Raw genomic sequence first — 25,267 nt, 5'->3', positions numbered from 1 at the left:
GCCCCTACGTCCTCAGGAAGGGTCGCCACCCATCTGTCCCCAGGGATGGTGACTGATAGGCCACTGCTGATCTGAACGCCAGGGGGAGGCAGCAGAACAGCTCTGCATGCTGATCCAATCTTGCTCGTTCACCAGCCGACCCTTCGACTGTTTGGGTGGATAAATGTCTGTGATTTTATTGGCAAACTGTTTGCTCCGAAAACTTGTCACTGATATTGTACAATTGGTTGCCTGAGTCCCGTGGTCTTTCTCTGCTTCCTGATTGGACGGCTGAAATGTTGGGTTAATAAGCAGGCGAATGCCGAATTCCAGCACTCGTTCTTGGCTGGGATTTCCGGGAGAATCGGTCATGGCCATTTCCGCAGCGGCTCAACCGCTTCCCCCAACCCGCGGGAATGACGGACGATGCGCCCGTCCCCCATGCGTCGCCACCAACTCAGCGTTTCTGTATGTGAAATGGTCACAAAGCGGGGGCCAGAGCCCCTGTGGTGTAAATTGGTGCAGCACCACTGACTTCAAGGGGTTTTCGTCCCAGCTCTGCTTCTCCATCTCTCATTTCCCCAGACAAGACTGCAGGCTCCTCAGGGGCTGGCTGGCTGGAATGAGTGCGTCTCTGCACGTACAGGCTGGGTCCCTAGTTAGAAAACCCCACTCCCTGCACGGGGTGAGTGACCCCACTGCGCCATGGAGCCCCGACATCCCCTGTGTATCCCCCCTTGCCCGGCAGCTGGCGCTACCCGTGTTGGCAGCCTGGCGGGTGCACGGCCCTCCAGCGTTTGGCTAGATCACGGCAGGGCTCTCTGTGCCCGGGCAGGGCGGGGCCCATCTGTCAGATCAGACTCTCCACAGTGGTGAAAGGCCCCAGGAGGCAGCGAGGGCAGTGAAGTCCCCTGCGTTTGGGGTCGGATTGGTGAACCGCTGGGTGGTGACTCCGGCTGCGGCTATGCTGGGGGTCAGGCTGGGCAGGTCTCTTCCGGCTTCGGTTTCCACAGGCCAGATCGGCAGCGAGTGTCGAGCTGGCGTCTTCCATCCGAGGGCTCGGTGGATTCGCCCCGTGGGGCCCTGGGCCTGGGGGTCACAGCAGGGTCCGGGAATGGATGTTGTCAGGCCGCTGCTCACTGCGCAGTGTTAGGAATAGGGGGATCCCCTGGATCCAGCTGGCTTCCAAACAACCCATTTACCAGCCGTGCAGGGTCTGGCTGCATGTGGGGGTCTGCGGGCTTCTGCCATAGACCCCCATGAGCCACCAGAGAGCAAAGAAACTAGATTAAAGGGACAGCACCCAATTCTCCTGCACTCCCCTGGGCACAGCCCACCCACCTTCTCCTAGTGCTCCATGGGAGGAGTGATGCTGGGTGTATCCCGAACGGGGAGGGGACCCATCGGGCTGGGATCTGTGATGCTGAACATGGCGCCCCCTTCTGGTGACCAGCTCCAGTTCAGCGCCCCCTTGCTTCTCTTCCATTCATTAATGATCTGGAGGATGGCGTGGATTGCACCCTCAGTAAGTTTGCCAATGCCACTAAACTGGGAGGAGTGGTAGATACGCTGGAGGGTGGGGATAGGATACAGAGGGACCTGGACAAATTAAAGGATTGGGCCAAAAGAAAACTGATGAGGTTCAACAAGGACAAGTGCAGAGTCCTGCACTTAGGACGGAAGAATCCCATGCACAGCTACAGACTAGGGACCGAATGGCTAGGTAGCAGTTCTGCAGAAAAGGACCTAGGGGTTACAGTGGACGAGAAGCTGGATATGAGTCGACAGTGTGCTCTTGTTGCCAAGAAGGCTAACGGCATTTTGGGCTGTATAAGTAGGAGCGTTGCCAGCAGATGGAGGGATGTGATCACTCCCCTCTATTTGGCATTGGTGAGACCTCATCTGATGTACTGTGTCCAGTTTTGGGCCCCACACTACAAGAAGGATGTGGAAAAATTGGAAAGAGTCCAGTGGAGGGCAACAAAAATGATTAGGGGGCTGGAGCACATGACTTACGAGGCGAGGCTGAGGGAACTGGGATTGTTTAGTCTGCAGAAGAGAAGAATGAGGGGGGATTTGATAGCTGCTTTCAACTACCTGAAAGGGGGTTCCAAAGAGGATGGAACTAGACTGTTCTCAGTGGTGGCAGATGACAGAACAAGGAGCAATGGTCTCAAGTTGCAGTGGGGGAGGTCTAGGTTGGATATTAGGAAAGACTATTTCACTAGGAGGGTGGTGAAGCACTGGAATGGGTTCCCTAGGGAGGTGGTGGAATCTCCATCTTTAGAGTTTTTTAAGGCCCAACTTGACAAAGCCCTGGCTGGGATGATTTAGTTGGGAATTGGTCCTGCTTTGAGCAGGGGGTTGGACTAGATGATCTCCTGAGGTCCCTTCCAACTAGGGTGACCAGACGTCCCGATTTTATCGGGACTGTCCCGATATTTGCTTCTTTGTCCCGCGTCCCGACCAATGTTTGGTCGGGACACTGGACAAAGAAGAAATTTTGCCTTCCACTCTGGCGCTCGGGCCCCCCGCCGCCCCGGCTCCGCCCTCTCCTTCCCCCATTGGCTCCCTCCCCAAATCCCCGCCCTGGCCCCGCCTCTTCCCCAGCATTCCTCCTCCCTCCCAGGCTTGCAGCATGGCGGTGCAAGCCTGGAGGGAGGGGGTGGCGGCGGTGCCTGGATCCTGGAGCTGGTGAGTCAGCTCCAGCACCCGGGCACCGGGCGGGCAAAGGGGGGCTGGCAAGGGAGGGAGACAGGGGGGCTCAGCTGTGAACCGCCCCGCCACGCCAGAGGGCTTCTGCCCGGGGCCGGGAGCGCAGCCTGGAGGCTGCTCCAGCCCTGCAGCCCGTGGGGCAGCGCGGTGGGTCTGGTCGGGGGCAGCGTGGAGCGGGCAGGGGCTGGGTGGGTGGCGCGTGGGCCGAATCCCTGCTGCTGCTGGGGAGCCCCGCGCCTCTCCCTCCCGCTCGCGGCTGCGGCTCCTTCCCGGCGGGACGCGCCCCCCAGCCTGCCCCGCGCACATGCGGCGCGCATCCAGCTGCTCCTTCCCGGCGGGAGGGAGACTAGGCGCGGGGGACACGCGCCGCATGTGCCCGGGGCAGCGGGGGGCGCGTCCCGCCGGGAAGGAGCCACAGCCGCAAGCGGGCGGGAGAGGTGCGGGGCTCCTTGGCAGCAGCGGGGATTCGGCCCCTGCCGCCCCCCCCGGCTCCTGCCCGCTCCGTGCTGCCCCCGCCCAGACCCGCTGCGCCCCGCATATGCCCGTGGCGGGCCAGGGGGCGGGAGGCTCCGCGGGGAGGGCAGCGCGCGGGGCCTGCTAATGCCCCAGGCCCCTTAAAACTTTTTTTTTTTTTTTTGCTCCGTCCCCCCCCTTTTTTTTGGCTCCGCCCCTGTCCCGATATTTTATACTGGTAATCTGGTCACCCTACTTCCAACCCTGATATTCTATGATTCTATGATTACAGCTCCGGGAGTCGCGGCTGCCCCGGGTCTCGGCTGTCCAGCCAGGTCATGCTGTAATCCCCATTCTGCGGAAGCCTTTCAAAGTCAGACCCTTCTTTCCTATGCCTGCTAGTGAAACCCTTCCTCCGGGGCTCCTAGCCCCCCCTCGGGCCTTCCTAGCCCCCCTCGCCTCAGGCCCCCACCACTGGGCCCAGCCCTCGGGCTGTAGAGAAGCCACACCTGTCCCCTCCCAGGTGAACGTCCTTCTAGCTAGCGCCCTGCACGCAGAATAAGTCGCTTCCCCTTTGCAGCTTAATTGGCTGATCAGCCCCCTGCCTTTACCCCACTCTGTCAGGGGTGGCGCAGGGAGGAGATCGCAGGGTCCTGGTCTGGAAAAGGTTGGGCCACCCAGTCTGGGGGGTGGGGGAGGGGTTGTGCCGCAGGGACTGGGACCCTGCAAATATGAGGGAAGAAAGGAGAATTGAAGGGAGGGGTTAGATGGAGCAGACATACTGACCGACAGACCACGCCCCCTGCAATCGGTGGGAGGTGCCTCCATGGTCATTCGCCCCTAATGTGCCCCCAGCCATGCTGTGTGTGACCCCCTCCCCGCTATCCCTTCCCAGACATCAACGAGTGCTGCAAGACCCCAGATATCTGCGGCCCCAAGGCCATATGTATCAACACCTACGGAAGCTACTGGTGTGGGTGCCGGGCCGGCTACGTCCCCTCCAACAGAAACACGACCCTGTGCCAAGGTGGGTTCTGCCGCGGGGGGCATTGAGGAGGCACCTGGGGGGCTGGGCAGGGCCTGGGGTTACACAGGCAGAGGTCTTGCCCAAGGGGGCAGCGAGCTGGGAACTGGTCTGGGATGGTGCCCCAGCCCCCCTGCTCCCCATGGACGGGGTCCTTCTGGGTCTCAGCCCTTGCTGGGGAGGGCTCAGCTTCAAGGCTCTCACTTTCCCCCAGCCCAGCCTGTCCAGCCATTGGGGTGTTTCCAGTTGTCTCAGAGCCACAGCCACCAGCGTGCCCATGTCTGGCTCTGGGAGCGGAGCCGGGGCCAGGCCGGGGAGGGGGTGAGCAGGGCAGCCAGGGGCCGGGCATCTCTCCCCCCAACAGTGCCTGTATTCCTGCTGCACGGGGCTGGATTCTATCCCCTGGGAAGAGGGCAGCAGGGGGCGCAGTCTGTGCCTAGTTGTCACTAGAGGCCACTGTGGGGCCAGCCTAGGGATGGATTCTCTCACGCTCCCTGCTCCCCAAACACACAACAAAACCACGCACAGCTGGGGGGAGAGGGTTGAGGGGAGATACGGCTGGGATGATTCCACAGCCCCCGTCCCATCCCACTGGGGCTCAGTCCCCCTAGGATGGGGGGGGGAGGGGGGACGTTTCCTTTCACAGAGACCGGCTTGTGAGCGGAGGATGGGGAGAAGGGGCTGCGCACCTGTGTGGGGCTGAGTGTGTGGGGGGGGTCACTGCTCCCCCTGCTGGGAGAGGATCTATTACACCCATATCACTGACATGGGCTGGGTGTGTCCCTGCTGCCCCCTGCTGGAGGGAATGAGTCCTGCTCTCTGTGCCTGGCTCTGGTGCATGCACCTACCCAGCCAGATCCCGCATTTCCCCCGCCCCATCTCTCACTCCTCCTCCCTTTCCATCCCCAGAGCTCACCTGCCCCCCGCTGCCGGATGATGACAACTCTGCCGAAGCCAAGGTGAGTGGGGCACAGACCCCGTGTGGGGGGGGGATAGACCCCGATTCCCCTTTAGTGCCACGTTGCTTTTCACTGATCTCGTCCAACGAGGATTCTGGGGCAAACTTGCCCCTGTGCAAAGAGCCAGTGGCCAGTCCCTGGAGCCCCTGCAGTCCAGCCACGGCCTAGGCCTTTGCCCCAGGGGTGATTCTCACCCTCCAGCATCAGCAGCATCAGGCTGCTGCAACACGCTTCAGCTTGCAACCGCCTTCCCCCACCATCCCTTGCAAACGCCGTGCACCCCCTGGGGGCCAGACGGGGCATTGCCCGCGCTCCCTCTGGCGCCTGGCTTCTGAGCCGAGGGAGCCTCTCGGGCCGGGGGGAGGTGGGCTGCGATTCTGTGATCTCTTTTCCTGAGCCAGGCCTGGGGCTTGTTTTGCAGAACTTTCTGGGCAGCTTCCAGGCCCAGGTGGGACGTCTCTGCAAGGCAGCGCTGGAGGAGCTGAAGCAGATGAACTCTCAGAACGCCAAAGGGAAGCTGCAGGTGCCAAGTCAAAGTTCAGGGCCTTGCTGGGTTTGTTCCCGTTAGGGGGAGGAATTGCTGCTCCTACTCGGATCTAGTCTCAGGGCGATCTATAGGGATGCAGCACCTGGAAGAGGAGATAAATAAACAACAGCACTGCCCAGAAATTCCCATGCCTGCCTCTCCAGTGGGCTCTGTGCCCAAGAAGCTGCTCTCCTAGGTTCCTAGGCTAGACGGGACCATTGTGATCATCTAGTCTGACCTCCCAGGCAGTGATGTCAATTGCAGGAGAACTTGTCTTTCCTTTCAGGGGGATTGTGGGAAGGGAGTGGAGGACTAGCAATCTGGGAATGGGGGGCGCGGCAGGGGCTCAGGCACTGTGACACCAACACCCCCCACGTTTGCTTGGCCAGGGCTTCTTGGACATTCTGGAGAAGCAGATAAATCTGGTCGGGCAGCAGAGCGAGAGCGTGGAGCGGAGACACCGGATCGCGACGGAGCTGATGGCCATAGTGGAGAAGCTCCTGAAGACACTGGCCCTGACCCTGCCTGACAGCACGATCAGCATCGCATCCCCCAACGGCATAGGTCAGCGCCTGGCCACGTGGCCCCAGTTGGGCTTTCATCACCCGCAGCCTACGCTCCCGCCCCACTCCCCATAGCACCCCCTGCTGGGAGATGGGCGCTCCCCCCCACAGCCAGTGCTCCCGCCCCACTCCCCACAGTGCCCCCTGCTGGGAGATGGGAGCACCCCCCACAGCCAGTGCTCCCGCCCCACTTCCCACAGTGCCCCCTGTTGGGATACAGGCGCTCCCCCCCACAGCCAGTGCTCCTGCCCTGCTCCCCAAAGCGCCACCTGCTGGGAGAAGCTGGGACTGGAGTAGCTGGGAGCTCCACCACACACAGTCAGGAAAGCACCTTGCCTGGCTACAGGCTTCCTCCCTATGTTCTCTGTTGTGAGCCCTGGCCGGCATTGTGGTTGCAGAGCTGGGGCTGGTGGTCAGGAAGGCTGGGAGCCAAAGCCAGGAGACCGTGACGCTGCAGCAGAGCAAGACGCAGATGGAATTAAAGTGGGCCGGAGCCCCAGGGCAGAAAGAAGGTATGTGGTCATCCCCTGTGCTGGGGTGTGTATAGCGATGGGCACGGCCAGGGCATTGGGAGCAGCAGCACAGCACCCCCTAGCGCCAGACTGGGGTGTGTAGGGGGATGGGGCACGGTCAGGGCATTGGGGGCAGCACCCGCAGCAGCACAGCGCCCCCTGGCACCAGTCTGCCCCTGGGCCCCTCCTGCCCCCAATTTCATCCGTCTCCTCTGTCTCTCGCAGGCTTCACGCTGGCCGGGCTGCTGACATACCAGGGGATGAGCCCCATCCTGGACGGTGCTGGGCGGGTGGAGGTGCCCGAGTGGGACAGGATCGGCCAGAAGGGGAAGTGGGCGCAGAAGCTGGGGCGGCCCAGCTACCGTGTGCTGTCTCCGGTGGTGTCGGCCTTCATCAGTGACCCGAACCCCGAGGCACTCGGCCTCTCCGTCAGCATCCACTTCAGCCACCCAGTGCCGGTGAGCCCCTGGGCTGGGCATGGGGGGAGGAGAGCCTGGGGCGCTGGAGGGCAGAGCTGGGCCCATCTCTAGTGACAGCCCCCACCCCGGGCAGCAGGTGAATCCACCTCCCACCCAGGGACAAACTGATGCTCTGTGCCCCCAGCCCAGCCCAGCCCCTAGTACCCCCCCGACCTGCACTCTCGGGGCCTGGGGAGTCCTGCCCCCCCATGCAGCCCCAGCCAGACCCCCACCCCCCTCCTGCCCCCCCTGCACCAAGCGTCTCTCTGTCCCCAGGAGAACAAGACCGACCTGCGCCTCCTCTGCGCCTACTGGAAGCCTGACAGCAGGGGCTGGGCCACCCACGGCTGCACCCTGCAGAAGTTGAACGCCACCATCACCCGCTGCCAGTGCAACCACCTGACCAGCTTCGCTGTGCTCATGGCCTTCTACGAGCTGGAGGTAGGCGCGGCCCTCGCTGGGGCCTCGGGGCTGGTCTGGTTCTGCTCTTCCCCTCAATCCTCCCCAGCGGAGCAGGAGTCACTCCAGATTCCTCCCGGAGTAAACCCATTCCCCACCGGCGGGCGGGGCCCTGGATCTGATCAGGGGCAGAAGCAGCCCCCCCACCCCCAAGAGCACAGGGAGACTCCCCAGGTAGCAGCGACTGACGTGTCTGCCCACCTGGCCAGGCAGCAGGGGCAGGGGGCTCACGCCATGGCATTGCAGGGCAGGGAACAGCCCCCATCCCCATCACACAGAGGCAGGGAGGGGTTAAATGCCTCACTCAAGGAGACACAGGGAGGTGACATCAGACCTGGGAACTAAACCCAGGAGTCCTGACCCCCAGCCCCCTGCTCTGACCCCCAGCCCCTGCTCCCCTCCCGGAGCTGGTAGAACCCAGGAGTCCTGAGCTGCAGCACCTTAGCCACAAGCACGTCCGTCTGGTCTAAAAGCAGCTCCCTCCCAGGCAGGGGCTTCCTCCCGCCAGGCGGGGGCGCTCTGCTCTCTGTTCCGGGGAACAGCCCCGGCCCCTCGCACTTTCTGGCGCCCCCGTCCTGCAGGGATCGGTGTCAGGGATTCCCCCTTGGGTGGTGGTGACCCTAGAGCCCCCTCAGCTTCCCATGGCCCTGGGGCTGTGGGTCAGCCCCTCGGGAGGGATGGGGGCAGGCTGGGCAGCATCGAATCCATCTGGGCGGCTGGACCCAGCCAGTCACTGGTTCCCGCAGGCTGCCCGGTGTCGCCACTAGGGGGCTCTCCCAGCCGTTTCGCAGAGTGAGGCCAACAGGCTAGTCCGGCTGTACCCTAAAGTCCGGCCTGGCTGCTGCCTTGGGGGGGGGACCCTGACTAACCCCCTCACCCCCCCCCACCCCCGGCACAGGACTGGACCCTGGACGTCATCACCAAGGTGGGGCTGGTGATCTCGCTGCTGTGCCTGCTGCTGTCCATCGTCACCTTCCTCTTCTGCCGCGCCCTCAAGGGCCCCCGCACCACCATCCACCTGCACCTCTGCCTGGCGCTCTTCATCGCCTACACCGTCTTCCTCACCGGCACCTCCAGCACCGGCAACAGGGTACCCGGCCCCCCTGCCAGCCCCGGGCCCCGCTCCCCACAGCGCCCCCCACTGGCAGCTCCCCCCGCCAGCCTCGGGCCCCGTGCCCCACAGCACTCCCCGCTGGGAGCTCTCCCCCAGACAACCTCGGGCCCTGCTCCCCACTGCACCCGCTGCTGGCACAGGCTGGGGCTGGAAAAGCCAAGAGCTATCCCACAGCCAGTGGTCGTGCCTTGCTTCCCACAGTGCCCTGCAGTGTCTGCAGGGCCGGCTCCAGGCACCAGCCCACCAAGCTTGTGCTTGGGGCGGCACCTGGAGGGGGGCGGCACGGCGCTCCAGCCGCCGGGGAGAGCGGGGCCACGGCCGGGCTCGCCGCCCTCCCCCCCGGTGCCCTTCCCCCCGGCACCCTCCCCCGGCCGCCGGGGGGAGAGCGGCGAGCCCCACCTGGGGCTCGCCGCCCTCTCGCCGCCCTGCCCCCTGCGCTCTGGCCGCCGGGGGGAGAGCGGAGCCCCGGCCGGGGCTCGCCGCCCTGCCCCCTGCGCTCTGGCCGCCGGGGGGAGAGCGGAGCCCCGGCCGGGGCTCGCCGCCCTGCCCCCTGCGCTCTGGCCGCCGGGGGGAGAGCGGAGCCCCGGCCGGGGCTCGCCGCCCTGCCCCCTGCGCTCTGGCCGCCGGGGGGAGAGCGGAGCCCCGGCCGGGGCTCGCCGCCCTGCCCCCTGCGCTCTGGCCGCCGGGGGGAGAGCCGAGCCCCGGCCGGGGCTCGCCGCCCTCCCCCCCGGCGCCCTCCCCCCGGCCGCTGGGGGGAGAGCGGAGCCCTCGCCGGGGCTCGCCGCCCTCCTCCCGGGGCTCCGGTCGCCCTCCCCCCCGGCGCCCTCCCCCCGGCCACCGGGGGGAGAGCGGAGCCCCCGCCGGGGCTCGCCGCCCTCCCCCCGGGGCTCCGGCCGCCCTCCCCCCCTCCCCCCCGTGGGGGGGGGGGGGCGGCCGGAGGCATTTTTGCCTGGGGCGGCAAAAAAGCTAGAGCCGGCCCTGAGTGTCTGGGCCTGAGGTAGCGGGGAGCGCCTCCCCCCCCCCCCACTGCTTCCCACAGCGCCCCCCAGGGGCTGGGGCTGGAGGAGCCGGGAGCCCGGCCCTGACGTCCCACGTCCCGTTGGCTGCAGGTGGTGTGCGGCGTGGTGGCCGGGCTCCTGCACTATTTCTTCCTGGCCGCCTTCTGCTGGATGTGCCTGGAGGGCGCCGAGCTCTACCTGCTGGTGGTTCAGGTCTTCACCCCCCACGGCCTCAGGCGCCGCTACATGTTCCTGCTGGGCTACGGTGTGCCGGCCCTCATCGTGGGCGTCTCGGCCGCCACCTACAGCGAGGGCTACGGCACGGCGCGCCAGTGAGTCACCGGCCCGGGGGGGGCAGGCCCAGTGCTCTCGGCCAGGGGCTCGAGGGGAACATGGCACCATGCCCAGGCAGCACATGGGGACAGGAGCGGCTCAGCCGGGAGTGCCGCTGCCATCTGGGCCCACCAGGGGAGGGGAGGGGAGGGGTGGGCCCCCATGGGGCGGGTGAGGCCAGTGTGAGGGAGGGGAGCACCCTCCTGCCACTTGGGCCAGGGCCCCAGCGCGGGACACTTGTACAACACAAGGACGCTCCCGGGCACCAAGCGGGGAGAGGGGGGGCTGGCAAGTCTCCATCCCCCACTCTGCCAGTAGGAGGGGGCAGACCCCACCCTGCAGTGCCCCCTGCTGGCAGGTGAGTGACTGACCCGTGTCTGTCCCTCCCCCACAGCTGCTGGCTCTCGCTGGAGAAGCAATTCATTTGGAGCTTCCTGGCGCCCGTCTGCATCATCATCGCGGTAAATCCCCTCCCCCAGCCCAGCCCCATGCCAGCGCCTGGCCCCCTGGCCGGCCCCTGAGGGCCTGGCTGTCGGCTGCCCTCGCTTCTTTCCCCTGCCACCAGGGCCGGCTCCAGCATTTTTGCCAAAAAAAAAAAAAAAGCTGCGATCATTCTTTGGTGGCAATTCGGCAACTCCGAGAGGGAGTGAGGGACCCGCCGCCGAATTGCCGCTGAAGAGCCGGACGTGCCGCCCCTCTCCGTTGGCCGCCCCAAGCACCTGTTTGCTGTGCTGGTGCCTAGAGCCGGCCCTGCCTGCCAACCAGGCCCCACTCTGGGGCAGCTGGGCCCCTCGCTGGTCATCCCCTGTCCCCCTCAGTCCCCAGCCCCCAGGGGCCGAGCTGGGTCACTATGGGGAGTGGGGCGCCCCCGGCCCAGGCAAGGGGCTGCCCCATGGGCTGCGCGGCTGGCAAATCCCATAGCCCCCACCCCCGGGACACTGTTGCCGCCCTCCCAACCCGCCTCTCGCCTGCCCCCGGCAGGTCAACGCCGTGATCTTCGTGGTCACCGTCTGGAAGCTGTCGCTGAAATTCGCCGACATCAACCCTGACATGAGCCAGCTGAAGAAGCTCAGGTAGCGGGCGCGGCCCCCGGGGCAGCAGAGACCCTGGCACTGCCCTGCTGCCCCCTGTCGGGGGAGGGGGAGCTGGGGGGGGGTTAGAGTAGCAAGATGTCATCCCCCCATGTGTGGGGGGAGGGGCGACCGGCGGGAGGGGGCCACATATGAGTGACATTTTCCCGCACCCCCTACTGGCTGGGGGGCAGAGTCTGGGGAGGTGGGGCTGTGTGCAGGAGATGTCAGTCACCTGCCGGGGGGGGGAGTTCAAACTCGAGGAGCGGGGCCCTAGGAGAGAAGGGGAGGTGGGGCAAGCCCTCAAGGGGTGGGGCCCTAAGGGGGAATGGGAGGGGAACTGAGGCTGAGGGGTAGGACCCCAGGGGGGAGGGGAGGTGGGCCGTGGCTGAGGGGCGGGGCCATGTGACTGGTTCCCCCCTCCCCCGCAGGGTGCTCACCATCACGGCCATCGCCCAGCTCTGCGTCCTGGGCACCACCTGGATCTTCGGCCTGTTCCAGTTCAACCAGCGCAGCCTGGTCGTCTCCTACATCTTCACCGTCCTCAACAGCCTGCAGGGGCTCTTCATCTTCCTGCTGCACTGTCTGCTCCAGAAACAGGCCAGTCCCCCCACAGCCGGCGCTCAACCCCCTGCCCCACAGCATCCCCCCTCCCCGGGCACCCCCACAGCCGGCGCTCAACCCCCCCCCACACAGCACCCCCCGGCACCCCCACAGCCAGCGCTCAGCCCCTGCCCCACCAGCCAGCGCCCCTGCCCCACAGCGCCCCCCACTGGGCGCTCCCCCCAGTGCCCTCTGCTGGGAGGGGCTGGGGCTGGCGTAGCTGAGAGCTCCCCCCTGCCCGGCCAGTTCTGGGCCCTTGTCTCCCTACAGCTGAGGCCCCACCCCCGCGACCCCCCTGCGCCGTGGGGTGACCAGCCCTCTCCTCTCTCCTGCCAGGTGAGGGACGAGTACCGCAGGTGGCTGAGCTGCGGCGGCCTCAAGAGACCGGCCAAGTACTCCGAGTTCTCCAGCTCGACCGCCACGCGGGTAAGGGGGGGCCGGGCCGGGCTCCACAACAGCGCAGGAGCCTTCTGCCCTGCAGCCCTTCCCCGCCCCCCCCCACTCCCCTCCTGCTCCAGCCCCCACAGCCAAACCCCACCCAGCAAGTGCTCACTGCCTCCTGCCCGTGTTTGGGGGGGGGGGGGGGGGTTAGAAGAGAAATGAGGCAGAGCTGGGCTGAAAAGGAATTAGAAACCAGAGAGAGGGGCTGGGAGCCCTGGGGTCTGTCCCCAGCTCTGGGAGGGGCTGAGAGCCAGGACCCTTCACCATGAGGCAGCCTGGGGGCGAGGGGACAGTGGGGGGTCGAGTCCTGCTCTAACCCCCCCCCCTTTCCCAGCAGGGGCTCTAGCCACCGCAGGATTCGGGGTTGTAGCACTCTTGCGCTCAGCCCATTTCCGGACACCGCAGCTTTGCACATGAGAAAACCCGGCCCCCGGCCTGGCCCTGCCCGTGAGCAGAGACCCACCACGCACCCGGACTCGCTGCATGCAGATGCTTCAACGGTTGCCCAGCGGAACCTGCCAGGCAGCGGGGGGCACCGTTACGCTGCCCAGCTGCCCCCACCCGCTGGGCACTCACCAGCCCCAGGCCTGCGCGCTGCCAGCATCGCCAGCAATAGCAACGCCAACAGGGCAGCCGCTCAGCTCCGACGCGACGTCCTCTGGCCACAGGGGGCACCTTTCCCTTTGGTACGAACGAGTCCCCGGCCCCGCCTGCGGTACGATGCTGGGCCGGGCTGAGCGCGGGCAGTGGAGATGAATCCAGCCAGCAGTGATGAACCCCACTCCCCAGAGGACCCCGCCCCTCCCTCCAGGGACTGCAGCACCAGCCACCGCCCTTGGCTTCGATGCCGGTACGACACGGCCGGAGATGAAGGAGGCAAGCGGCCCCAGCCTGCGGCGGCCCCCAGGGCTCGGCTGTCTGTGTCGCACTGGGGACACTGGTTTTAAAAATGATCTTTTTAAAGTTATTAAAATATTAAGTTTTGTGCCAAAAACAGCTGCTTCGAGGAGCTACGTGTGTGGTGGCTGGAGAGAGAACCCAGGAGTCCTGACTCCCAGCCCCCGCTGCTCTAACCCTCTAGATGACACGTTCTAAGGGCAGCTGGGCCCACGGTGACCCTCGGAGTCCAACCAGCTGCAGAACAGGCCCCCGCCCCCCCTGGATTCACTCCTGCTCCATTGAGAGCAGAACGTCCCGGCTCCATTGGGAAAGGGCCCGTGCTGAGAATCCACCACACCCCCGGAGAAGCTGTCCCGGGGTTCATTTACCCTCCCTGCCGATTTCCAGTGTGACGGTCTCGCTTCCAGCCCTCTGGCTGCTAGACTGAAGAGCCCATGATCACAGTCCCTATAGACTGACCGAGTGACCCCTTCCCTGTCTCTGCTAATCCAACTGAGCTCCTGGAGTCTGTCACTACAGGGCAGGTTTGCGAATCCTCACGGGCCTTCTGGCCTCTCTCCAATTGATCAGCATCTGTCTGGAAGTGGGGACACCAGAGCTGGACACTAGTTAAGCGGCACTCAGACCAGTGCCAGATACAGAGTAAAATAACCTCCCTCCTCCTACCTGAGCGTCCCCTCTTCACGCATCCACTGAAAGTTATTTCATTAAATAACAACAGACAAACCCCCAAACCACAATCTCATCTTTTTTTTCACTAAAATCTCCTGATTTGGGGGCCGAGTTCCTGATTTTGGGGTTTGTCTCACTTGATCTTCTGGCGCTGTTCATGATCAGCTCCCACCAAGAGCAGAGCGAGCCTGACCCACCTGGCCTCTAGGGGGAGCTGTTTGCTTGATGACATATAATATCTGAATAGTATTAAGCCTTGGTGATTATTTCCCATTAGCCCTGGCTGTTGCTGGCCCCACGGAGGCACCGACATGGTTCAGGCTGATGTTGTCATGCTCTCTCTCACTTGCTCCCTCTGTCTCGTTCTCTCGCTCTGGGTGCAACTTCCTCAGCCGATGCCGGCCTTATAAATGCTGCTATTTCCAGCCTCCCCGCTTGTGCCCTGCCTCCCCCCACCGCGGCACCCATTGGTGTGATGAGAAAGAGGAACTGGCCTGGGCCACTGCAGGGGTACGTGGGTTTGAGGGAACAGGTTGTACTTCTAGGTTAAGTACAACTGTATAAACACACGATGCCACAAATGCAATTGTGTGATGACAACCGTGCAAGCATGCTGTAGCTGCAGCTGTGCAAACACAATCTGCTGCAAGTACAACCAGACATCTGTCAAGGTCTAGTGCAACCACCACGTAACTACAACCTTGCAGGCACAATCGGCTGCAAGTGCAACTAAAACCAGGGAAGTACACTACACAACAACTACACCTGGGTAATGACAGCCATGCAAGCGCACAATGTAGCAAATACAATGGTGCAGCTGTACAAACACTACACTACAGGTGCAACAGCTCCACTACAACTGTACAAAAGCACAATGCTGCAAGTGCAATGGGACAATGGTGCAGCTAAACCCGTACAAGCACACAGTGCTCCCAGTGTAACTGCAACTACCACTGTGCACGATGCTGCTGCAAGGAAAATTGCGCAACTGTGCAAGTGCACTATACTATAAGTGCAACCATGCGAGCACCATACGTTGCAAATGCAACGGTGCAACTGCAAGCATGCAAGCACCTTTATGCTGAAAGTGGAATTGTACAACAACCTGGCAAGCTCACAAGTATAATGACAGCCGTGCAAGCACACCACACTGAAAGTGAAAGTGTGCAAACAATATGCTACCAGTGCAACCACACTAGGCTCCAAGGACACTGTGCAACTATAGATGTGCAAGCACAATACACTGCAACTGCCTTAAGCCCATTGCTTTGCAGTAGACGCGTTCGTGTCCAGTCCTTGTGCCTTGGCTGTGACTCTCTCAGCTGACCTACTAACAACACGCAGGCTGGTGTCCACACAGCAGCCTTTTCCACCTGCCTTGTCCTTGCTGCCAGAGTTTGTCCCAGTGCATTCTGGGAAACTCTGGGCTGCGATTGAGAATTACTTGCTAGCTCAGGTCCAGTCCCCCTGCTCCAATGCAGATTTAAGTATTTCTACAGAGGAGAACGGCTTCAAGAGGAGAGGGTGAGAACACCCCAGCTCTGAATATCCCATAAGGTGCTTGCTTGGGAGCCCTGTGCTGCATCAGGCAGAGTGGAGATTAGAACCTGGGTCTCCCATATCCTGGAAGAGGCTCTGACCACTGGGATAAGTGGGGCACCCCCCATGATGCTTTGTGCAGGACCCAATTTGGGCTGGAAACTGACTGGGAGGCAGATGGCAAATGAACCGAGCCCAGTGGTTCTGATTTTAGAAGATCGCCTGGTTTGCAAGCTGCGCTGGTGATTCTCTGAGGTGCTGAGGTGTGACAACCACATGCAGCACTGAGGACACACAAACCTCCACCTTCCTTTCATCTACAGTGGATGGGCAGCCGGATTTCTGGGTGTGGGTTTGTACAGCACCTAGCACCGTTCGTACGTTCTAAAGCCAGATGGGACCAGTGTGACCATCCCATCCAACCGCCTGCATAACACAGGCCCCAGGACTTCCCGGACTTCATTCCTGTGGGAACTGGAACAGATCTGCTAGAAAAACATCCAGCCTTGATCTAAATATAGCCAGCGAAGGAGAATCCACCATGGCCCTTGGTAAGTTGTTCCAAGGCTTCGTTCCCCACTGTTAAAAATGTGCCCCTTATTTCCCGTCTGTCATTTGCACCAGAAACGTAGAAGATGCTGGACAAAATTAGACCCTGCTCCGGGCGGGTAGATAGATCCAATTTGTGGCTCTGATTTCCCAAGACTGCGTCCCCCCGGCCCGTTTGTGGGATGCCCTGTTTCCCCGCCCCCCAGCTCCTGGGCAGGAGCTGCCCATGCGGCACAGACACGGGCTGAGCACGGGTGCGAGAGGAAGGAGTCGGCCCACGCTCCAGCACAATAGTGGCGTTGCCCAGAGCCAGCGCCAGGGTGTCCGAGTGCCTGCACTGCGGCCGGCCCAGGGCAACGACTTCCCCCAGAACGACAGCAGGAGCCCACGAGTGAGGAGGGGCCCTGGTTTGTCGCTGCTTTCACTTTTCCTGCCCATTGTTCAGCTCGGGAGTCGTCGCAAACGCTTCCTTATGGCAACGCAGCTGATATCCCACGAGAGCCAGGGCACATGTCCAGCTGCATCCCCAGCCTGGCGCCAATGCCCTGGCTGTGCCCCGTCCCCATACACACCCCAGCCTGGCACCAGGGGGCGCTGTGCTGCTGGGGGTGCTGCACCCAATGCCCTGGCTGTGCCCTGTCCCCATACACACCCCAGCCTGGCACCAGGGGGCGCTGTGCTGCTGGGGGTGCTGCACCCAATGCCCTGGCTGTGCCCTGTCCCCATACACACCCCAGCCTGGCACCAGGGGGCACTGTGCTGCTGGGGGTGCTGCCCCCAATGCCCTGGCTGTGCCCTGTCCCCATACACACCCCAGCCTGACACCAGGGGGCGCTGTGCTGCTGGGATGCTGCCCCCACTGCCATGGTCATGTCCCTTCTCCTCCATAGTCACAGGGGGCCCATCTCAGGATCGGGCCTGTGGGCCTAGCCGCAGCGTTTGGCGCTCGTCTCTCATTACTGTCGGCCTCTCTCGCTCCAGCGAAGCATGAACCCCTGGGGCTGGGGCTGGTTTGTGGTTTATTGCCTGGTTCCGGAGCAGCAGGGTCAGCGCCAGTTCCCCCACCCCCCGGAATCCAGGCCAGCCGGGGAAACTGATCCCCTTGGCATTAAACTGTCCCTGGAAAAACCCCGGGGCCAACTGGGGCAGGAGGGGGTTTGAGGAACTCCACAGAATGACAATCGCAATCAGGAAACCTGCCCCCAACTGGACACGGGGCCCAGGGCACCCGGCCTCTAACCTCCCGCTGGGGAGAGCCCTGCTGCTGGGGCCTGACCCCCAATACCGTGGGGAGAGGGCTGGGGGGATGTGGGGGTGCAGGAGATGGGGTGTATTTGAGCTGTTGGTGGGGGGGTGAGAGTACACTTGGGGGGTACAAGGGGTTGGGGTGTATTGATGGGGGTTTCAAAGGGGGGTTGGGTTGTGCCAGAGCTGCCCAGCACTGCAGAGTATTTTAGGGCGGAGGACTGTGACCCGCAGTCCCCCGCTATCCCAGCCCTGTCCCCCAACTTTGCTGATGCCCCTCAGTCTGACTCACAGGTCCCTGGTATCCCAGCCCGGCGCCCCACAGCTGGACATTCTCCCCACCCCCGTCCCTCCAGCTGATCTCACCCGCCGGTTCCTGTTCCTGCTGCGGCAATGTTTCCATGAGGTCTCTGGTGCCTGCCCAGGGGGTGGCCAGGATATCCCCGCAGTGACACAATCCCCCGGGCTCCAGCCACGGGGCCTCAGCAGCCTGACCTGAACCACCCCCCACATCCCAAAGGGCACGACCCTGCCAAGCAGGAGGCAGCCTGTGGGGTGAGAGCAGGCTGGGGGTCAGGACTCCTGGGTTCTAGTCTCAGCTTTAGGAGGGAAGTGGGGTCTAGTGCAGAGCTGGGCAAACTCCCGACCATCCTGCCTGGCCCCTGAGCTCCCGGCTAGGGAGGCTAGCCCCCGGCCCCTCCCCTGCTGTCCCTAACCCCCGGCCCCTCCCCTGATGTCCCCCTTCCCCCGCAGTGACGCCACCATGCGCGCAGCGCGGCTGGCTCTGGCCGGGCGGTGGGGCTGCGAGCTCCTGCTGCTCTGAGCGGCATGGTAAGGGGGCAGGGAGGGGGGTTGGATAAGGGGCAGGGGGCCCCTGGGGGCAGTCAGAGGACAGAGAGCAGGGTGCAGTTGGATGGGGCGGAGGTTGGGGGGGCGGTCAGGGGAGGGAAACGGGGGGGGGGTTGGATAGGGGGTGGGGTCCTGGGGGGGCGGTTAGGGGCGGAGGGTCCCGGGAGGGGGTGGTCAGGGGACAAGAAGCAGGGGGGGTTGGATGGGTCAGGAGTTCTGAGGGGGGCAGTTAGGGGGCGGGAAGTGGGAGGGGGTGGATGGGCGCAGGGGTCAGGCTGTTTGGGGAGGCACAGCCTTCCCTACTCAGCCCTCCATAAAGTTTCACACCCCAATGTGGCCCTTGGGCCAAAAAGTTTGCCCACCCCGGTCTAGTGGTTAGAGCAGGGGGACTTGGCATCAGGACTTGTGGGTTCTAGTCCCTTCTTTATCATCCCTCTCTCCTCGCGAAGAGCATCACACTGGATAGCCTCATTGCCCCGTATCAATATCACAGCCCTTTCCAAATCCTGTGAAGCTCTTGTCTTTCCCACTCTCCTGTGGCAGGGAGTTCCCCAGGTTAACAACACAAGACTGAAGGGATTTACAGGTAATGGTCGGGGTGAGTGCAGGTCGTGAGCTCCCAGCCAAGCACAGATCTGCCCCGGGATGTCTCTGCACTGGGGGGCTGTTCCCGGGACTTGGATGGGCTTTGGATCTGGCCCCAGCTGGGCTGGAATGTCGGCAGCTCTTCAGCTGTTGCGCTCCAAGGGGAAAAGCAGCCCCCGGCTGCCCGACCTGCTAATCTGGGCTCCACACCATGCTGGGGCTGCGTTCCAGGGGGCACAAGGGGCGACAACAGGGGTGTATCGGGGGGCAGCACAGACAGGAGCCGTGGTAGCATGGGGTGGAGATAAGCTTGGGGCTGGGGGCCGGGCTGGTACGGGCCCTGCTGGGTCATTCCTGGGGGCATCTCAGGGGGAATCGTCCAGGGGTAGGGATGTCTCTGGTCCAAAGAAGGGTCCCCCGGGCCTGAGGAGTTTAGAACAGTGTCTGTGGTATGTCAGAATGGATGGGAGCCCAGCATGTTGGTCTCCAAAGCAGATATCCCCATATACACCGAACCCCTCCCTCCCAGCCAACCTCCCTCAATCCCCTACACACCCCTCTATCCACTCACCCACTCCGCCCGCCTTCCCCACCTCCCTCCAGCCCCACGCACACCCGTCCAGCCCACTGCACCATCCCGTCTTCAGGTGTTCCTCAGGCACCTCTCCCTCTGGTCTCCCCCAGTGCTAACCCCAGGAAGGGGGGCTCCTTCTGCACCCATCTGCACCTCGGGACTTGGGCAGACATCCGCTGTAGCAGCCCCCGGGGCGCCCCGATTGCCCCATGTCGCTGTATGGTCGGGGGCAGCTGTGTAAAGGGGAACCAAATCCATGCCCCGCCCCCGCGAGCCCCCCTGGGATGCGGGCTCAGCCCAGACCGGGGTCTGTCATTTAGTGGGAGCCCCTGGTTAAAATATTGCCCGGACCTGCCTGTCAACTGGCCCCCTTTTCTGACACCCCCATGGCTCCCCTTCCCCTGAGCTCTCCCGCTCCCATCTCCCCACACACAACCCTCCCCTTCCCTCCCCAGATCCCGCTGTCCCCCCCCCCCCCCCTGGATCGCCAACCCCAGCCCTGTCTGCTAAGCAGAGAATAACTCCCCCCCCTCCGATCCCAGCCTTCCAGGGCGGGGCCCCCGCCCCGCATATAGCCGGCCCTGCTCGAGGGCACTGCCCTTTGGCTGCAGATCGGTGCTCGGCGCTCGCTGGACTCCCTCGCCCCGCAGCATGGACCCAGCTCACCGCCTGCTGCCCCTCGGTGAGCCCCCGATTCCGGCCCCGCCGCCCGGTTCCACCATGTGCTCGGCCCGGGCTCCTGCTTCCCGGGCATGTTGCTAAGCTCGGTTCCCCGGGTGTAAATCTCGGGGAGTGACTCTGGTGTCGCTCCGCTGTGGCTGCTGGCGGGCTCTGGCCCCCGGTAGAGCTGGAATCCCCGCGGGCTGGGCTCCGAGTCCAGGGGCCGGAGCGGAGCTGGGGCCCGTGGGGGATGGGCCCGATTCTGATGCCACTTACTGTGGTGTAAATCCCCGGGGGCTCATTCACACCCGCTGCCTTTACAGCTCTGTGACCGAGTGAGGGCAGGATCGGGCCCAGCCAGTGCTGGCAGGGGCTGATTCTCCCCTCCTCTGCTGGAAATCTGGAGCAACTGGGCCTGATTCTGCTTCCACAAGTTTCCTCTTGTGTGACTCCAGTGGAGTGACTCCTGGATCCCGTGCTGGTGTGAATGGGACCAGGACACTTGTGTCTGGTGGGGCAGGGATCTGCTGGGCTGTCCAGGGCAATAGAGGATTGTGCTCTATGTCCGGCTGGGCTGGGCTCATCTCTGAGACCCTGGGGAGCAGCGTGTTACTGGGGGGGGGGGGTCACAGGTTGTCCCATCCTGGCTTGTACTCCAGAGAGAGATGATCCTTCTTTGACACAGAGGCCAGGTGGTTTATCCAGGCTCCTGGCAAGATGGTTCTGGTGCTGGGGAGTGAACCCAGGAGTCCTGGAACCCAACTCCCCTGCTCTAACCCACCAGACCCCACTCCCCTCTCCCTGCTGGGAATAGAACCCAGGTGTCCTGACAACCAACCCCCCCAGCTCTAAGTACTAGACCCTGTTCCCTCAGGCTACAGAAGCAGGGTTTGGTAACTGATTTCCCGGGGTTTGTAAACTGTGCTGTCCGGGGTGTATCAGCTATAACACCAGCAATTGAGAGGCACCGGGACCAGGTTTGAAAGCCTTTTGGGGCCCCTTTTGGGGTGATCAGGCCTTGCATTTCCCCCAGGGGGAATCGTTGGGTATGAGGCCCTATCAGAGCGGGGGAGGGGAGTGCTGGTGTTGTCTGTGGGCTGCCCCTCCGAACCCTCAGACGAGTCCTGAGTGGTTAATGACAGTGCAGAAGGCTGGATGCAATTGCCTGCATGTGTCCTGGCTCTGCCCCACTCTGGGCCTGATCCTGCCCCCATTGGAGACAAGGCCAAGTCTAGCCCTGGCCTGCAGTGTCAGTACATCCCAGATGGAGGTGCCCCAAATGCCCCCCTTCCCAGCTATTCTGGTCACGGGTCATCCTGGGTCCAGTCAACTCCCCTTCCAAGCTGCATCCAGACTTGATCTGATCCTTGGGAGTGGGGGAAGCTCCAGGGTCACCTTCCCCACCCCCACCTGCCAGTGATGCATCTGCAGTTGAATCCCCTTTGGGCTCTGGGCAGTGCTGGAGCGTGGGATCCACCTCGGAGCTGGGAGCTGCAGCATCAGGAGCTGGGTGCCTGGTGTCCCGGGGTTCAGAGGAGGCTGGTTGGGGAGGGGGCGGGTTGGAATGTGGGTCGGGGTCCTTTGCTTTGGGGTCTTCGAAATCTTCAGCTTCCGTATGAGGAGAGATTAATAAGACTAGGACTTTTCAGCTTGGAAAAGAGACGGCTAAGGGGAGATATGATTGAGGTCTATAAAATCATGACTGGTGTAGAGAAAGTAGATAAGGAAGTGTTGTTTACTACTTCTCATAACACAAGAACTAGGGGTCACCAAATGAAATTAATAGGCAGCAGGTTTAAAACAAATAAAAGGAAGTATTTCTTCACACAACGCACAGTCAACCTGTGGAACTCCTTGCCAGAGGATGTGGTGAAGGCCAAGACCATAACAGGGTTCAAAAAAGAACTAGATAAATTCATGGAGGTCCATCAATGGCTATTAGCCAGGATGGGCAGGGATGCTGTCTCTAGCCTCTGTTTGCCAGAAGCTGGGAATGGGCAACAGGGGATGGATCACTTGGTGATTACCTGTTCTGTTCGTTCCCTCTGGAGCACCTGGCATTGGCCACTGTCAGAAGACAGGATACTGGGCTAGATGGACCTTTGGTCTGACCCAGTAGGACCGTTCTTATGTTCTTATGTCTTTCACTTAAAGGAGCATTTGCTTGGCACAGATGCCAACTTTTGTTGGCGTTGGTGGGTGCTCGCCCCCACCACCCCCAACTCTGCCCCGATTCCACCCCCTCCCTGCCCCATTGGATCCCTCCCCAAATCCCCACTCTGGCCCCGCCCCCAGCCCCACCCCGACTCTGCCCCCTCACTGCCCCATTGGATCCCTCCCCAAATTCCCGCCCTGGCCCCGTCTCTTCCCCAAGCATGCCGCATTCCTCCTCCTTCCTCCTCCCTCCCAGGCTTGCGCGAATCAGCTGTTTGGCGGCGCAAGCGCTGGGAGGGAGGGGGGAGAGGAAGGATGCGGCAGCCCGCTCAGGGGAGGTGGAGGTGGAGCGGAGGCGGGGCGGGGTGGGTCGAGGAGCTGCCGGTGGGTGCTCAGCACCCACCAATTTTTCCCTGTGGGTGCTCCAGGCCCGGAGTATCCACGGAGTCGGCGCCTATGTTGCCTGGCTTTAGACGCCTTCAGGGCAAAAAGCAAACCTTGGAGTCCTGGGTTCTATCCCAACTCTGGGAGGGGAGTGGGGTCTAGTGGCTAGAGTAAAGGAGGCTGTGGGCCCGGACTCCTGGGTTCTATCCCCACAGCTGGGGGAGGGGTGTTGGTCGTGAGTTCTTGTCTAAGTGGCTGGCTGTACAAAGGGCTAGATCCTGTTGGGTGCTCAGTGCCGCCCCCTCCCCCCCCCCCCCCGTGCGTCCTACGTCCCGGGGGGGGTGCCACGCCTGTGACGCCAGCAGAGAAGCCTCGTTTTCAGAAATATTTCTGTCCATGTTGTGCCAAGTGATTAATAAAATGAAGCATTCCTTGCCCTACTTGGCCCTGCCTGTCCAGCTGCCCTCTGGGGAAGGAGGGAGGGAGAGGGAGACATCAGTGCTGCCCTGGGTCTGTGCCCACCCAGAGCTTTGGCGGGTCTGGTTTTCAATCCAGACTTAGGCTCCCGAAATGAGAAGCCTGACTTACAAAGAGGCTGCGATTCGTAGGCAGGCAGTGTCGTCTACTAGTGGACAGAGTGTTGGTGTGGGAGTCAGAACACCTGGGTTCTTTCCACGGATCTGGCAAGTCATGTCCCCGCTCTGTGCCTCAGTTTCCCCACTTGCCTTCCATCAATTGAGACTGGGAGCCCTTTGGGGCAGGTGCCGTCTCTCGCTGTGGGTCGATGGGGACCCCGATCTTGGCTGGGATCTGTGCAGCCCCTGGCACAATAGGGCCTCAATTTTAGTCAGGGCTGATAGTCGCTACCGTAATTCACTTAATAACGAGCATTCCCAGATCCTGCAGAATCTGGGCAGAACCAGCCAGCCAGGCCAGCTATTTTAGGAGCCTTGATGTGGATTTAGGGGCCAGATTTTAGGTGCCCAAGTTTGGCACGTGGGTCCCCAGCTGGGGGCTGGATCCTGCACTGCATGTTCCAACTCAGCTCCCGTTGGAGGCAGGCGCTGTCCTGCTGGTGCGATGGGCTCAGGATTGGATCCAGGGGTAGTTTGAGCTCCTGTATCTGCTGTTATCTTTGATGCCTCCTTAGATCTGTGTGGCACAGCCCAGCTGGCAGGTGCTGTGTGGCACAGGTGCCCGAGTGGTTCAGGGGCTACACTGGCACGGGGAAAATCCAGCTTCAATTCTCAGCTCTGGCACTGAATCGCTCTGTGCCTCAGTTTCCACAGCAATAAAATGGGGCAAATGGTCCTTCACTTGGCTTGTCTATTTGGGTCTTTGGCTCTCGAATCGATGCCAAGGTTTGTAGGTGCCGAGCTTGGTACAATAGGGCCGCGGTGCCACAGCAGTATGGCTAATAAATACAAGCTGTGGCTTGTGTGTGTGACAGTAGGATTGGTGCCAGCCATTTGTTTGATCAGTGGCTTTGTTTTTTGCATTTGATTTCCTGGTTTCATAAAGGGAGGGGAGAAGGGGGGGAGATAATATGGAGCAAAGAGCCAATGGGGCTGGGAGCTAGGACTCCTGGGTTCTATTCCCAGCTGCCATTTGCTCTGAGACAGTGGGTGAGTTGTCGCTCAGTGCCTCAGTTTCCCCACCTGTAAAATGGGGCTGGTGGCAGCGCCTTTCTCAGCAGGTGGAGCCATGTGGGCTGTGAATGCCCATGTAGCGCTTTAGGGCTGGCCTGTCTCCTCTTTGCCAGGGGCCATCTTTCTGGTACAGTGGGGACCCAGTCCCAGGCTAAGCGCTACCATAATACACGTAATACTAACTCCAGCCTTGCTGCCCCAAGCCTTGAAGCATTGAGACAGGCCCTCGAAAATCATGAGTGGCTTGAAGAAGATAGTGAGATCGCAACGTTGGGTTCCTTGCGGTCTCGTAGCCCTGTGGGGGGTGTCACATTTCTGAGCTTCACTCTGCCATCAGGAGGGGTAGAAACTTACTTTTAATGTGAGCCCAGATCCTCACAATCCCAGGAGTCGAGAAGCTGGGGCTTTAAGAAAAGCAACAATTGTCACTAGTCCGGTGGTAAAATCGCAAGTGTCGGCAGCGCCGTGACACCCTTTGTCTCCTGTATCGGAACCCAGAGCTTTGGGAGAAATGGCTGGCTGGGGGTCGGGGTGGGGATTGGTTATATCTCCAGGGTTTGAGGGGGGCTGTGGGTTGTGGGAGGGGCGCCTCGTATTTTGGGGGGGGAGTTGGCAAATGAGTTAACCTGGCGGGGGGGTGGTGAGCACTGTTTTGCTGGGTGAGGCGTTGCACGGCTGATTTTGAAATCAAGAGCAAAACCGAAAGGTGGGTGATGAGTTGTGGGGAAATGGTGAGAGGTCTGGGAAAATGACGGGTCCCGTAACCTCTCCTCCTCCCCTCTAAAAACCCGCACATCTTGTGCCAGGGCTGGCACCTGGGCAGAGTGAGCATGAGCCAGCGGGGGGAGGGGGCGTTAAATTCTCCCTGGTCACCATGGCAGCAGCGCAGACTCCGCCCCTGCTTGCTGCTGGTGGAAGTGATTACACAAGGGGCAGATCAGTGGTGGATCGGGCCCACCTGGGGGATCAGGCCCCCGTTGTGAGATGCGGGGCCTGGGCAGAAATGCAGATACAGTATCATGGGGGGGGGGGGCTACGCTGGTTTACATCAGCTGGGGACTTGCCCAGAAAGTCAGGGGTTGATTCCAAGAAGAGTGGTGGAAGTGTCCACTTTGAGAGGGAACTGGTGGGTGGGGGAGAGCCAGGGCTCCTGGATCTAGCCCCAGCTCTGGGAGGGCAGTGTGGTGTAGCGGTTAGAGCAGGGCTCCCAGCACAGGGCTGTGGTTTGAAGCAGCAGCAACACTGGGCTCCTGAGGGGTGCAGGGGGGGGGGAAAAGTGCAGTGAGTTTCCTGCCTCTTT

General features: G+C 62.3%; 2 protein-coding genes across 2 annotated transcripts in view; both read left to right on the top strand.

The window, feature by feature from the left end:
• LOC135891962 (adhesion G protein-coupled receptor E5-like) overlaps positions 1 to 12,944 on the top strand; it is a 36,413-nt gene extending 23,469 nt beyond the window's left edge. Inside the window, exons 9-22 of the mRNA XM_065419645.1 lie at positions 4,043 to 4,174; positions 5,081 to 5,130; positions 5,552 to 5,653; positions 6,046 to 6,220; positions 6,618 to 6,731; positions 6,957 to 7,189; positions 7,466 to 7,630; positions 8,547 to 8,761; positions 9,868 to 10,092; positions 10,488 to 10,554; positions 11,075 to 11,166; positions 11,595 to 11,763; positions 12,103 to 12,192; positions 12,663 to 12,944. Coding sequence (XP_065275717.1) covers positions 4,043 to 4,174; positions 5,081 to 5,130; positions 5,552 to 5,653; positions 6,046 to 6,220; positions 6,618 to 6,731; positions 6,957 to 7,189; positions 7,466 to 7,630; positions 8,547 to 8,761; positions 9,868 to 10,092; positions 10,488 to 10,554; positions 11,075 to 11,166; positions 11,595 to 11,763; positions 12,103 to 12,192; positions 12,663 to 12,944 — 2,111 coding nt within the window. The remainder of the gene's footprint in view (positions 1 to 4,042; positions 4,175 to 5,080; positions 5,131 to 5,551; positions 5,654 to 6,045; positions 6,221 to 6,617; positions 6,732 to 6,956; positions 7,190 to 7,465; positions 7,631 to 8,546; positions 8,762 to 9,867; positions 10,093 to 10,487; positions 10,555 to 11,074; positions 11,167 to 11,594; positions 11,764 to 12,102; positions 12,193 to 12,662) is intronic.
• A 2,915-nt stretch (positions 12,945 to 15,859) lies between these two features.
• The window catches only part of LOC135891961 (adhesion G protein-coupled receptor E5-like), a 61,177-nt gene continuing 51,769 nt past the window's right edge, over positions 15,860 to 25,267 (top strand). The window contains exons 1-3 of the mRNA XM_065419644.1: positions 15,860 to 15,869; positions 16,074 to 16,258; positions 18,505 to 18,547. Coding sequence (XP_065275716.1) covers positions 15,860 to 15,869; positions 16,074 to 16,258; positions 18,505 to 18,547 — 238 coding nt within the window. The remainder of the gene's footprint in view (positions 15,870 to 16,073; positions 16,259 to 18,504; positions 18,548 to 25,267) is intronic.

The sequence above is a fragment of the Emys orbicularis genome, chromosome 19 (genome assembly GCF_028017835.1).
Source record: "Emys orbicularis isolate rEmyOrb1 chromosome 19, rEmyOrb1.hap1, whole genome shotgun sequence".
Lineage (NCBI taxonomy): Eukaryota > Metazoa > Chordata > Testudines > Emydidae > Emys > Emys orbicularis.
The sequence above is the reverse complement of the archived record's forward strand: the minus strand, read 5'-3'. Positions and strand labels throughout refer to the sequence as shown.